Below are 13,686 nucleotides of genomic sequence, written 5' to 3' on the forward strand. Positions count from 1 at the left end.
TGGATCGAGTTTCGATCGATGTTACTTCATATTATGTCACCAGGAAGCCTGAACATGGCACGTGCTTGAGAGGACGCTTTCTCTGATATTGTAACATCTAAATTGCGTCCCAGATGAGATTCCACGACGTGTCAAAATAGTCAAGTACACTGGACTGACTAACATCACTATTCATTCTAACTTTTAAAATGTAGACATTATACTTAGTCCTAAAAATAAAGTAAATTCTTTTAGAAAAGAGTTTTAATTTTCATTTATTTATTTATTTTTTGTACGATTATTATCTGTACGTATCTGCAGATAAATACTCGCGTAGGCGTAATGACAATTCCCCTATCGTTTGCGAAATTCATTTTAATGGCAGTCGATTAATCATTAGACGCTGCGTAAAATCAGTTCGTTTCATACGAAACACTGATATATGATAAATGAGCGCATAACGTCGAGTTCCTTTTTGAGCATCCATGACATTAACGGATTGGATTAATATACATAGTGTATTCTTAAGTTTTTAATAGATTGAAACATTCTCTGGATTTTGCATTTTATTATGGTCTACAACCATAAAAATATATTGCTACAGTATGATCTAGCTATTATTAGCTTTAAAACTTATTTGGAAGTCCTAAATTGATCATTAAGGACGTATTAATAATTAATCCATTTGAAGTACCATGCATACCTACATATGTCTTAATATATAATAATATAGTAATTAATATAAATAATAATATATATATAATATAATAATTACAATAATAATATAATAATTACAATTACTATTATTTTAAAACAAAAGTAAAAATGTAAAGACTCCAATATGTGGGTTAAAGTAAGTACTTAACTCAACCACTAAATCTTTTATTTTCCTATTTTTAAAGTTAATAATGATTAAATTTTCAACTAATCTCTCGCATTGAAAACACAGAACTGAGTCCCATAGAAGCAGGAAGGACAAACACGAGCAGTTTTGTCCTTCCACCAGTGACTGAAAGGGGATGTGTGACTGAAAGCAAAGGTGAAGGTGAGCGAAGCGGAGAACAAAAAGGCTCTTTGATTGTAGCTAGAACGAACTTACGAAAACAACGTGACGTAATCGGATAGGATGCGTCTGGTTCGCGGTTTAAGATTGGCCGACGTGAAAGATGAGTTGCTGGTTTAATCGGTGCTACAACAGTTTTGAAAGTGCTTTCTGCGAGCCCCAACGCTCCATTTAAAGTTAATTTCCTTGACTTCGTTTAAAACTGTCGGAGAACGGTCAGTGAGGAGAGACGCGTTACGTTGGTACTTTTACGATGCTATAAGTATGCTGGATTGACGATCAGATGTTAGCTGTATTGGATCTGATAGTGACCTGCAAGAATAACAATTGTCAGTTGATTTTGGATTAGGAAAAGTAGATGTTCGAGTTTAATTTTTGACATGTCTTTTGTGATCTATACTTGATGATGACTTAGATTTATAGCTGTTACTAATTATGTATATTGTTCTTTACAATAGTTTAATATGGAAATAGATACTATGAGGAAAGAGTGTATGATTTATGTTTATGAATCTTCTTACAATTTTTGGACAATAATTATGGTTCTATGGAAAGGAAATATAACAAATCTAGAATTATGATACCATCTAATTCTTATGGATTAACTGACTTTAGTTAGTAATTTGTCAAAGATTCAAGGACTATATGAAAAGAAACATCAAAAACCTGTAATTATGACTCTTTCTAGTTTTTATTTTAGTCAAGAACCTGTCAGCCTAATTATTCTTTTCTTTTCTCAACAATTCGTTAAAAAAGTTACCACATGAAGAAGAGAACTGAATAAAAAAATGTCTTAACAATCTTAATTCATAATTCAAAAATAAATAAAGTAATAAAATTTCAATTTATAAGAAAGGATTTATAGAAGTCCTTTAATTAGTGTAACTCATATTTCATCAGTAAATAGATGAATAAAATTTCAATTTACAAGACATAGAAGTGACAAATGATTAAAAATATAGTGTGAGAGAAGTCGAAGGAGACTCAGTAACAATCAATGGTATCCGGATACGTCTTATTCATACATGGTTTGTTGCGAGGGTGAATACGGATGGGATAAAGTTGCGAAAAAGGTTTCGTAGAACGATGGCGTAATCGGTAATGCGTTCGACTAAAGAGTACGTATGTACATCTCGCCGGTGCTTCGACATGAAAGACGTTAGCCGTTGCAAAGGAACGTGGATAATGATTGGAATATGCTTCTAATGCTCTGGATTCACCATGAAAAAACCAGGGCCGAAACGAGGATGAAGCCTCGAAAACATTCATCACTTCTGAGCACCACAGAGATTCTTCACTGTCTCGGATTTTTGTCCCTAGACATTTCTATTCTGTTTTTATCCTTTACAATTTACGATATGATACCTAGGAATTTTTCTATTGGTCGAAGACTTTGGTAATGTTGAAATATCCTGTAGCATAATGGACGAGTATTAGTATATATCTTTCATATTTTCAATCAATAATAAACTATATGTAGGAAGACTTACGAACAACTTTGAAAATCAGAGATGAAAGTCACAAAATTTGAAACTTTGCAGATCAAAAGATCTGAAAATTTGGAAACATAAGAACTTGAAAAATCTTAAAATTTAAAGATCTAAACATTTGAAAACTGAGAAATCTGGAGAGCTAAAATTTTAAAAATAAGCAGATTTGGAAATTACAAAATTTGAAAGTAAAACATTGTGTAGATCTGATGTTGATACTTAGTAGGATAAATTAGAAAAAAGATCCTAATTCCAGCACTTTCAATTCTATTGAGAGAATCCGAGAGCAACCCTCAGGATGTATAACCTATAAGTTGCATCAGTAGTTAACCACCAGAGGACAAAGCTGTCGATTATAGGGTTTTCCGTGAGCGAGGTTGGGACACCGATCGAGAGAAAGAGGAGAGACGTGCATTCTGCATACATGCATGCATATGCAGAAGGCTTCACACGTCTTCCGCATCGCAACGATTACACAATTACCGTTTATCCCCGATTACGGAGTAGACGGTGCATCAAAACGTTCACTCCGTGATTCCATGGCAAACATTAGAAAGAGAAACACAGAATCTGGGCGCTCTTATGGAGTACGAACTACCATGCAGGCCAGCCTCTACCCCGAACTCATTTTCACTGTATCAGCTATAATTAGCGATAATTATGTCGGGATTAATTAAGTGTCCCGTCACAGACTGGCCTGTATTGGCTATTCAAGATAACGCAACACTATACTGAAATTACGAAATCAGATTAGGAAACGAATTAGCGGCTGTAAATATGCCAAAGGCGAATCATTATAGCAAATTGGTATAGTCTAATCACGTGTGTACTATAGAGACTACTATGAGTTGTTTTGCGAAATTATTGATCTTGTAGGCCATTTAGTATGATCCCTTTATATTCGTAATAGGAACTCAAGTGATTTTTCGATTTGCTGGTTAATTTTTTCAGGGTTAAATAACTTAGTGAGATTATAAATGGAGTAAAGTTGTCCTGAGTGATTGGGTATGGCTACTGGATGCTTTTTTGGGACAAGTTTATGACAGGTCCATTCAATATTCATTCCTGGATGTTTTGTACTATTCATCGTCGTGTGGTTGTATTCTGTAAACACAATAAAGTCCCTATGTAGTAGTTGAGGAAATATATTCATAACAGCTGATTACAGGTTCAACAAATCAGCTACTTCATGAATAAAAGAGTTATTAATTCTGCACTGAGTACCTTATATATTTCTTTGTATCGACCTTGCGCTTTTTATTGTATCTGAGTGAATTTTGTGTGTTTTCTTTATTATTTTTATTCCATTAATCATTTGGAAACACAGACAAATTAATCTTCTTTCTGCTCTCTCATTTCAGTTTTGAAATAAATTATATATCTTCCTAAAAAAGTAAATAATTTGATGATTGTAACTAATATAGCTGAAAATTCTTTCTGCTACAAGTTTAAATAGAGACTGGTTATTATTATAGCAGCCAAACGTATCTCTTTCTGCATTGACCTTATAGTTTTTAGTTCTGTAGTAATTATAGTCACACATGTAATTAGGAATCTCGAAGGATATAATTTTTGTACTTGAATCATTGATTGAAAATTGATATTTTACTCAAATAGCTGGAAGGAGGAATTAATGGTAAATTTATAAGGGGTTGCGGGGAAAGTGATTCCCGCGTGCTCAAGCATGTTGTAAGAATCGCCTACGTTTGGCGATTTAAGTAACTGCCGGCAATCCTGAGCGAGTAATACGTTTTACGAAACAAATATAATAGTAGTGTTGGATGACGATCATGTCATTCGGCTCGTATGATTATTTGCCATACTATTTGGCCTCATTATTGCGATTTAACTGTTATACATGGCTTCATATGTACGTTCCATTCTATCTCATTTTTTCGAATAGTCAAAATTTCACAATAACCTATCGATTAGATATGTAATTGAAATTATTGTAAAAAATATTAAATTATTTTACTTGAAAATTCTAGACGATTTGGAAAATATTTGTAATTTAAATTTGCAAGATTAATAATTACAATTTTAATCTTTTAAACTTCAAATTTCGGATCTTCTAATTTTTAACTTCCAAACTTTAATTTTTTAAATTATCCGCTTTAAAAATAATTGTTAAAAATATAATTGTTAAAAACATTATTATAATTTGAGAAAAGATTTAGTTTCAAAAGTACTTCCAATTTCTCATGGAAACAATACCTTGTAATTTCATTGAAAAGAACATGCTAATAAGCGGAGAAGATGTCTGATGAGGAACAAATCATAGAAATAGATGTGAAGATCGCTTTATCGAGGGAGTAAACGCATCAATTGAAGACGAGTTAATGTTTTCCGTGAAGTGAACGCGCGAAATCGTTTAGAAACTGTTTCATATGATCAGGTTAGTTGGCATCAGTCAAGTTTCTGAATAGAGAAATAGCTCTAGATAGTTACCCCATATTCGCCACAAGCCTTCTGCTAGATCTGACAATCAGTCTTGACGCCATACAAAAATTCGACCTGGTCATTTTCGTAATCGGATTGTTGTTTATGATGGCTTCTACCAGTTAATAAACTTCTTATTAAGACGAATATAAACAGAGAGAAATACCAACAATTATAACTTCTATAGCCATTATATCAGTGGTTAGAATAATTGTACGCGTCCTAGGGATGCCAACTTGGCTTGCATGTGTAACTAGGATGCTATTCAAGTGAATTAACGCCAACGTTAACCATAAATTACCACTTTCTATGGATCGAGATCATACCATTGGGTTTCTTTCACTCGGACCACGTAACCTCCTGGCATGTTCGTCGAACGTATTTCCTCAGTGAAGGTTTCTGCCATTGTGTGAAGCAAGGGCCCTATAGTAAAGATTTGGTAACTTGCTACAAATTTACGCGTTCTTTTTGAATTGCTCTTCTAATACAGAATGCAGTAATTGCAATTAATATTTTAATGACTTTTATTGTTACCTATGATTCTAAAATTACGAATAATCATATATTAATATTTAAGCAATAATTTATAAAACTTGAGATTATATGTATATTTATATATATATTTCAGCAATATATATATATATATATACATATATATAACATGTATCCTTAGAATGGTTTAAAAAAAGTGATCAATAACAAATAGATATTATTTAAACATATCACTACCAGAACAATTCATAGCTGAGATGAAATTAGTATATTTTAATCAACGAATATTATTTCCATTTAACCAATTTTGTATCAATAACAGATGTACTTTAATGACGCCTGTAAGATGGCATTCATTCGTGCGATCACCAATCCGCGTAAGTAGTTTACCTTATCGAATACTTCCACAAAACGATTTCGGAATACTTTGTTCAGTCAAAATTGCTGCATTTGAATTGAAAATTTCGTACCAGATCCACGGCGTCGTTCTAAAGTTCACAGGTAGATCGATCAGAGATATTAAACAGGGACCGCGAGTTTCCTGTTCCATACTATTGGATTTATGGCAGCGCGGAATTATAGGATCATACCTGCTGCAGATCAACAACGGCACGACCGATTCGATATCGATACACAACAACAACAACGTTGTATACATCTACTCGGGGAACTTTAATTGAATCATTAAACCTGCAGGCAGCTGAAAGTGGAAAAGAAACGACACCAGAAGAAAAGGTGCAATTAAGAAAATATTCAGCCTCGACTACCAGGATGATCCTTAAAAATACTCACGCGTAGATCGTAATCCTCCTGGTGAAAGATTTCTCATTCTGTTAATAACGATATAACAGCGTACAATCGTGGAATTCATTAGTACTAGCGAACACGCAATTACATCTACTATTCAGGGGCAAATCCGATTAACTGGACGTTGACAATTTTCTGTCTGAGTACCGTTATGGTAGCTTTCTTGAAAATCTTAATACGTTACATAAGCAAGTAAAGTTATATTATGTATATCTTTTTGGTGACCACTTTATTCAAATTCTTGTACAATAAGGAAAATAAATTAGATAATTGGTCTACCGAAGAAATATATCGTATTACTTTATACTTGTATTAATTCCTAATGCTAGATTATAGGTATTGGTGTTGGTTGAAAGCTATGTTTAGTGGACAGGCTGGCATAGCAAAAAATTGCAAAACCTTACGTAGGAGCAGTCTTTGACTGGAGCAGTTAACAGCGATGTGCTTCTATTGCCAAATATTGAAACAGGGTCACATTCTATCTGAGTGAAAGTACAGGAGAACTTGTCAATCACTGTACATATCTAGAAAACTTTTGATCTTCCATACTTTCATCTGATTAATTTCATAAATGATCATTAAATAGGAAAAAATGGGAAAATATCTAGTTAAAAATATTTCATACAAGTTCGTAAAATTAATTTTCAATTTTATAAGATAACTGGAATTTTCTGGTGTTGGAATGGTAGCTTGCATTTTTATTTTTTATATGATGCGTGTTTTAATGTTTTTATAGAGGCATTAAAACAGACGAGATTTTCCTTTATTTTCTGCCTTTTACCCGTTCGATCACCAAGCAGCAAGCCTATTTCTTCATCCACCTTTCATTCGTATTACAAGTTAGTAATTGGTTCAGCACATTTGAGCACTCGGATGAGATTGAAATCCTTTTTTCTCCGTTTCTTCCTTTTTTCCACGGCGGATGAATCGCCTTCATATCGTAACGTTGACAAAGAGATTTACTACGGGTTGTGCAACGCGAGTAGAACAACTCTATGATTTTTCCAGGTGTCAAAGCACACGCTTACATTCCAAGTAACTCATGGAATCTACATCTCATATATATATTTATATTCATATATTTCATACATATCTTCGGTAACCCCATAAAATTTTGATTAGAAGCAAAAAGCTATTTTAGGCAGAGGAAAAATATTTTCATAAATTAGAAAAAATGACAGGGATTTTTCTGTGAAAAAATAAAACGTACTCTGTGTTAAAATGAATAAAAAATGTCAAGCACCGAAGGAATGAAAATTGTTAATTTAACTTTAAAATTTCTTAATAATAAACATTAATAATAAACACAACAAACACCCACTACACTAGAATAATTAATTAAAAAAGAACAAATATATAACGTCACGATATGCAAAAAAAAAACGAAGGAAATTGTTGACAAGAAAATTGCAAAACTCAATAGATCATGAGGGTTCCCCAGGGATTGGAAAGAGGGTCGTTGAGAGACCTCCTATTAGCTGGAACCCGAGGCTCTTTGGACAGCCGAATGATCCAGGCGATCAAGGAGTCACGTGCGTGGATCCAATTAAAATTTAAAGCTGTTTCAGTCATCATCAACGGGATATCTCTTCCCATGATGCATCACCGAGAGTGAAGGGAAGATGCGCTGCTCCTCTCCACCTCCCACACCCATAGCCGGTCATTCTAATACATACTGGTTAATACGTGGATATGCAGCGCTAAGGATAAACTGTAACAAAGGGTCTGGATGGTATATAAACTCGTCCGTGGATCATCTTCTCAGTTCGCTTCGCGTCTTCGCTCATAACACCAATATGAATTACCACCAGGTAGGTTATCCTCCCGGTTATGGTTACTAATCATCATTCTGGTAACGCGACGGTATAGATACCAATTTATAGATACTAATTCTGAACATCAGAATATTTGGTTAAAGTGCAGACTATTTGATTTCATAGCCCTTTCATGTTATTCATTGTTTAAAATTATGTTTCTTCTTTAAGTCATATTCTGTAGGTTTAAATTGTAAAATTATATTTTTTAGCACGAGATCTGAGATTTTCAGATGAGTTTCAAACCTGACAACGAAATTCTAAGTTTCTTGAATTGAAAATTTAGTGCCAGTATAGGTTTTTATATCTTCACACTTGGTAGGTTACTGTAGGCTTCCTTGAGGTCTCATTTCTTCATTCAATTGAAAATTTAGGACTATCGTTACATTCTTTACAATTTTAAATCTTGGTCATGAAGTTTTAATTTCTGACTGCAGTGAAGACTGAAAGTGAAGTTTGATAAGTCAAGATTGGCGATTAGCTGAATGTTTCAAGTTATACAACTCGTTATGACTAACTAACTCGTAGCAACACTAAAATTTCACTAAGAATTTAGCTAAAGAAATCTTCCAACTCTCATTTTTCATAATATAAAACAAAATACCCAAACTTTTCTTATATTATTTATTATATTTAATCGAAACTTATATCGAGTCTTACAATTGAAAGATCACAAAAAATCCAATTCCAAAAATCAAACTATAAAGAATACAAAGGTCCGAGGTAGTTAAGTCGAATCTCCAATGACTTGGAGCTCCATGAAACTAGACTCAGTCAAAGTAGATACATAGAATGATCTTTTCATTTTGGTTTGCAATCTTCCTGAACCAGTTCAAACTTATTACTTGTGTTCCACGTGCTTAGAGCTGGATGGAACATTCACTTCCCTAGACACGTGCATCAATAAATGTTCAAAATGAGAAGAAGACACGCTCGTCTTCGGTAATCATCCCTGATTTCAGTGGAACATTAATTTCGCCATTGGTAAATCATTGGCACGCGATATTTCAAGCTTTCCATTGAACTCGGCGTTTGCATTTTCTTCAATTCTTTTTGTCGCCAGTACTAATGACGTCCAATGTCGAAATCAGGCAATAGGTTTATCGTGCATGTTGTTATTAATTCTATTCCACAAGAGAAATAGTTTTCCCCTTTGAGCAATTGCATTATAGAATTTATATTAATATCTTCCACTTGGCACAACAAACATTTCGCAAATATTTCTTCATTGGATGAATTTGTATTGACAGACATAGTAACAATCTTCATCACACTCCTTGTATTTGTTTACAACGAATTGGATACATATTTCAGTCTGGTTTCATAACTAATCCATTTTGGTTGCTCTGTTGTAGTTGTTCCTGATATTAGAGTTGTGATAATTGTTGGTTGTGTAGCTTCTTGATTAAGAATATGGTTTATTGGATATGTTATTGTTACATAGATGTTGCAAAATTTAGTGATGCAAGACTACTGCTTCTTCTGCAAGTTTCTCTCTGTGTACTTGATCATTTGCTTCATGCCTGGAGGAAGTAATTCCATAAATTACTCAAGGGAAGATGTATCAAACTTAAGGATATATTACAGATTATAATCTCTGATTAGCTATAGATTACCATTAAATGTAATACCGATGAAAATATTATTACTTTTTTGAGGAGATTGATATTAGCTTGGAAATCTTTGATTTGAAGCATTAATTAAGAGAAATTGCTAGTCAAGGTCTTGAAGGTATAAAAAAGATACTTTTAGTGAATCTTTCCAAGAGTTACAAGATATCAATTAATGAATTCTGTCACAGAATAGTAATTAATTTCATACTAAATCAAATAAATTCCTGAAAGCGAATTTTGGAAAAGTTTACATATACCATATCAATTTATTAATATTATTAGCTAATGTACAGGAAGATTCAAGTGCTAACAAAATTCAGTTATGCAGCTATTGTAGGTCAGCCAATCTGTATTTTCATATCACATTTCCTATTTCAAACGATAAATATTTTTCAAGCGTTTTACCAGCGTATACGTCGAAAATAAGGTTGGAATTATTCTGTTTCAGTTAACGAAAGTGCTATTGCTGCTATCGTGTTTTGCTAGTGATGCACTTGCTGGATTGCTGCCGGGTGGTAGCGCCGGTGGAAGTGGTTACCAGTACAACAGACCCAGTGGAGCTGGATTCGGTGGTCCAGGAGGATTGTCTGGAGATCTAGGAGGAGGTATCAGGGGGAGACCCAATGCGTTGTACGGAGCTCCAGGAGCTGGTGGAGACGCTGGTTTTGGAGGACGTCCATCTGGCACTTATGGTGCTCCTGGATTCGGTGGTGATGCAGGCTACCAAGGTGGTGGTGGTGGAGGCCAGGGTCGCGATTATGGAAGAGTATGTTCGACAATTTTTGTATTTGAACAGAATTTTATAGGATTACAATTAAAAAAGAAACACCATAATGTCATATTTATAGTAATCTGTAATATCTAGTTTTAGAATTTGAATAAAATTTCAAAAAATAATTGATAACATTTTATTTTTGTAGCCACAGCCATACAGCTTCCAGTACGAGGTGTACGATCCCCCTAGTGGCAATGACTACTCTCAACGAGAGAGCAGTGACGGTAACGTAGTAACAGGGGAATATAGAGTGCTCTTACCGGACTCGAGGACACAAATCGTAAAATACATGGCTGACGATGCGAATGGATACACTGCTGATGTTCAATACGAAGGACAGGCTCGAGCAGGTGCTGGTGCTGGTGCTTATGGAGCACCTGCTTATCAAGGAGGTGCGGGAGGATTCCAGGGTGGCTATCAAGCACGTAAGTATATTTTTAATCATGTACAATACTGTATATTATATTCTTCGCATTAATTTTAATAATATAGACTGTATTATAAAATATTACCTTAACATTTGAAGAAGGATCAATTTTTTGCAATTTTACAATTCCTGTATTTTGAATTGATATACAGTATGAAGTATAGTGTAGGCGCTTAGAAGCATTTAAAAGTATTTGAAGATTAAACACTTTTAGATTACATTAAAAACTTTCTGTCAGTGGATTTATTTTCAAAATGACAGAGCTTTTTTAATATTAAAGAATATCTCAGATTTTATTTGCATTTTCTTTGTATGTATAAAAATTGGTAAAGAAGTTCCTTCTGTTTCTTATTGTAAAGATAACATACCAGTTCTATAGCCATTTTATAGATGGCGCTACTACATAATTTCATCGATACAGCGCTATTTAAATTACGAACAGTGTATAATTTTGTTAAAAGAACGTGTAATATTTTATTTTAAAATTTTCTGCTTGAATAACGAATAAAATATTGATTTTCAGCAGCTGGCGGCGGACCTGGAGCTAGCAATCAATATCTTCCACCACGTAACAACTATCGGAAATAAATCGGCCCCAACATTCATCGCCATAGAAAAAAGAAAGAAAAACCTGACAAATTCCCGAATGCTCGGCGACAACCGTCACGGACCTCCCTCGTTTTTACAGCTTTTTACTTCTTAATACCACACAATATACTTACACCACTCAGTCACATGCACATTTATATATAATCACCTCCACTGGTATTTAACGACATATATAATTATGTATCGATTAGGATAATTTAATCTTTTCTTTCTCAACGCACGTTTCGTATACGCGCGTAGTTATTATTTTTATGTATACGTTTTATACTTTGTACATGGTAATTTTTATATTATCATACATACGCTTGTACTTTCTGCTAAGTGATTGTCGAACTTATATATTTGTGTATGTATTTATACGAGCTTAATGTAATACACGAATGAAATACTCTTTCTATTTAATTGTTCTCTTTATTTATCTCTTAACATAAAACATCACCGAATACCCCGATATTAAACAGAATTAATTAGTAAAATTTAATATATTACAATATACATATATATTGAAAATATTACAACACACATATATATTATAAATATTACACTATATAAATATATATTTTAATTTTTGCCCAATTTTTGGTTCTAAAAATTGTATTAAACAATAGAAGGACAAGTAAAAATGAAATTGTTTGCAAATCATTAAAAATTTGCCTACATGGGAATACCACTTATTCGTACGACAATACTACGAGAGTTATGTGTTAAGTTAAGTCGCGTTCGTAAAACTTTATATCAATTCAAGAATACTGAACTTGCGTAGTGGTTGTACACAGAATGGTTAAATGTGTTAGACATCGCAGTATTGAAAGTTGAGGCACGTTAACCCACAGTGCCCCAAGGAGATGGACCTAGTTTATACTAGCACCATGTGCTTACTTATTCTTTCTCTTGCCGTAGCCAAGGGTGACGAATGCTAGGCGATTGTTTTCTTACATGTGTGCTATATCAACATATTAATTATATTTCTAAACATATTCCAGCTGAAACCATGATAACACGTGGTCTCCTTCCCCTAATCTTCTCCTAAATTCATAGTCCTTACTGTGGCATTACCGACAGTAGATAAGTGACTGTGTCTCGTCGTTCTTTTATTTCACTCATCAGTTCTTTTTTCTGCGTAGCATTCTTCTTCTGCGAGACGGAGGAATTCTCCAGCGGTTACTCAAGATCGAATGCTCAACGTACGTTCGATAAGCAAATACGTTTTATCCACGACTTTAATTATTGGGACAACGAGTCAGAAAGCTTGTGATACCTACTTGATGAAAAGCTTGTGCCTCAAGCATAAGATGTGAATTCGCAGTTTCGTGGAATATTTTGCGACACGTACGGTATTAAACACGTTCTAAACGCCGCCGCGACCACTTGGTTTTGACCCGGCTACGAAATGGTATAGCGCTGCATATCATGGAGGATCAGCGGACACAGGAAAACTAGTGTTGGTACAGCGGACCAGTGCGCAAGTACTCAAATAATCGCTATAATGTAGAGGATACACGGGAAGAAGTAAGACAGTTTTAGACAGTGCTGCTAATTAAATGAAATCATAGAATACATGCATCAAGAAATATACCACGATGAATCAGAGCAATTCATTCCTTATAGAAAAGGATTGATAACCGACGAGGCTATCGAGGATATGATCATGGTACTTGGTACGAATGTCCTTAGTATCAAGCATTGTAATGTAGCATGTAAACATGTAGCAAGCGTTCATAGTGATTGCTTTGGTTCTGTTATTCCTGATTCTAAAAAAATATAGTGGAGCTATTTGAGGATGTCTCAAACTACACAGGCTAAGGGGCTTCGATGTTTTTGCGGCTGTGACGCTGAGAATACCCGCTTATTCTTTATATGGTTGTTAAACATCAAGATGAAAACACGCGAGTTTGACATTTCCAAATATACAGAATATACTGTAAACGCGACTGTTTTGAAGTCTTTCGATTAATTTCTCACATAACAATTGAAGATATGTTAAAAAATGTATGTTCAAATAATTTCTGACGAAGAAGTTCCTATTGTTTCAACTTTATAAAGGTTAATGTATAACTTTTCAAATTCAATCAGTAAATAGGTTTTCAAAAGCGAATTCAAACGTATTATCACCCTTCCTTGACTCTTTCCGCCTACCACTCTCCTTCCTTGTTGATAGAAGACATATATCTCTCCTTA

The 13,686-nt window shown here is 34.1% G+C and overlaps 1 protein-coding gene and 1 long non-coding RNA gene across 4 annotated transcripts; one reads left to right on the top strand and one right to left on the bottom strand.

Moving 5' to 3' along the window:
- Positions 1-767: 767 nt before the first annotated feature.
- Positions 768-5,447, bottom strand: LOC139995085 (uncharacterized). The gene is made up of 3 exons (XR_011801857.1): positions 4,981-5,447; positions 1,079-1,354; positions 768-1,006 (listed from the first exon to the last, which is right to left on the bottom strand). It is a non-coding gene; the product is annotated as an uncharacterized lncRNA (long non-coding RNA).
- A 298-nt stretch (positions 5,448-5,745) lies between these two features.
- On the top strand, positions 5,746-11,889 carry LOC139995077 (uncharacterized). Of its 3 annotated transcripts, none has more exons than XM_072018226.1 (5): positions 5,747-5,840; positions 5,958-8,081; positions 10,146-10,463; positions 10,618-10,897; positions 11,426-11,889. In XM_072018226.1, the coding sequence occupies exons 2-5, from the start codon at positions 7,893-7,895 to the stop codon at positions 11,485-11,487; spliced, it is 849 nt and encodes a 282-aa protein (XP_071874327.1). In that variant the 5' UTR covers positions 5,747-5,840; positions 5,958-7,892; the 3' UTR covers positions 11,488-11,889. The 3 variants fall into 3 exon arrangements, with proteins under 3 accessions (XP_071874326.1, XP_071874327.1, XP_071874328.1); XM_072018227.1 differs by having other exon boundaries at positions 5,756-5,840; positions 7,830-8,081; XM_072018225.1 differs by having other exon boundaries at positions 5,746-8,081.
- Positions 11,890-13,686: the final 1,797 nt, after the last annotated feature.

This window comes from Bombus fervidus, chromosome 15 (assembly GCF_041682495.2).
Source record: "Bombus fervidus isolate BK054 chromosome 15, iyBomFerv1, whole genome shotgun sequence".
Taxonomy (NCBI): Eukaryota; Metazoa; Arthropoda; class Insecta; order Hymenoptera; family Apidae; genus Bombus; species Bombus fervidus.

Bases quoted from the DNA above. Each gene is read 5' to 3' on its own strand.
- LOC139995077 (XM_072018225.1), top strand. From the start codon at position 7,893: ATGCGCTGCTCCTCTCCACCTCCCACACCCATAGCCGGTCATTCTAAT. The intron at 8,082-10,145 runs GTAGGTTATCCT...ATTCTGTTTCAG, and splicing joins CCAATATGAATTACCACCAG to TTAACGAAAGTGCTATTGCT. The intron at 10,464-10,617 runs GTATGTTCGACA...TTATTTTTGTAG, and splicing joins AGGGTCGCGATTATGGAAGA to CCACAGCCATACAGCTTCCA.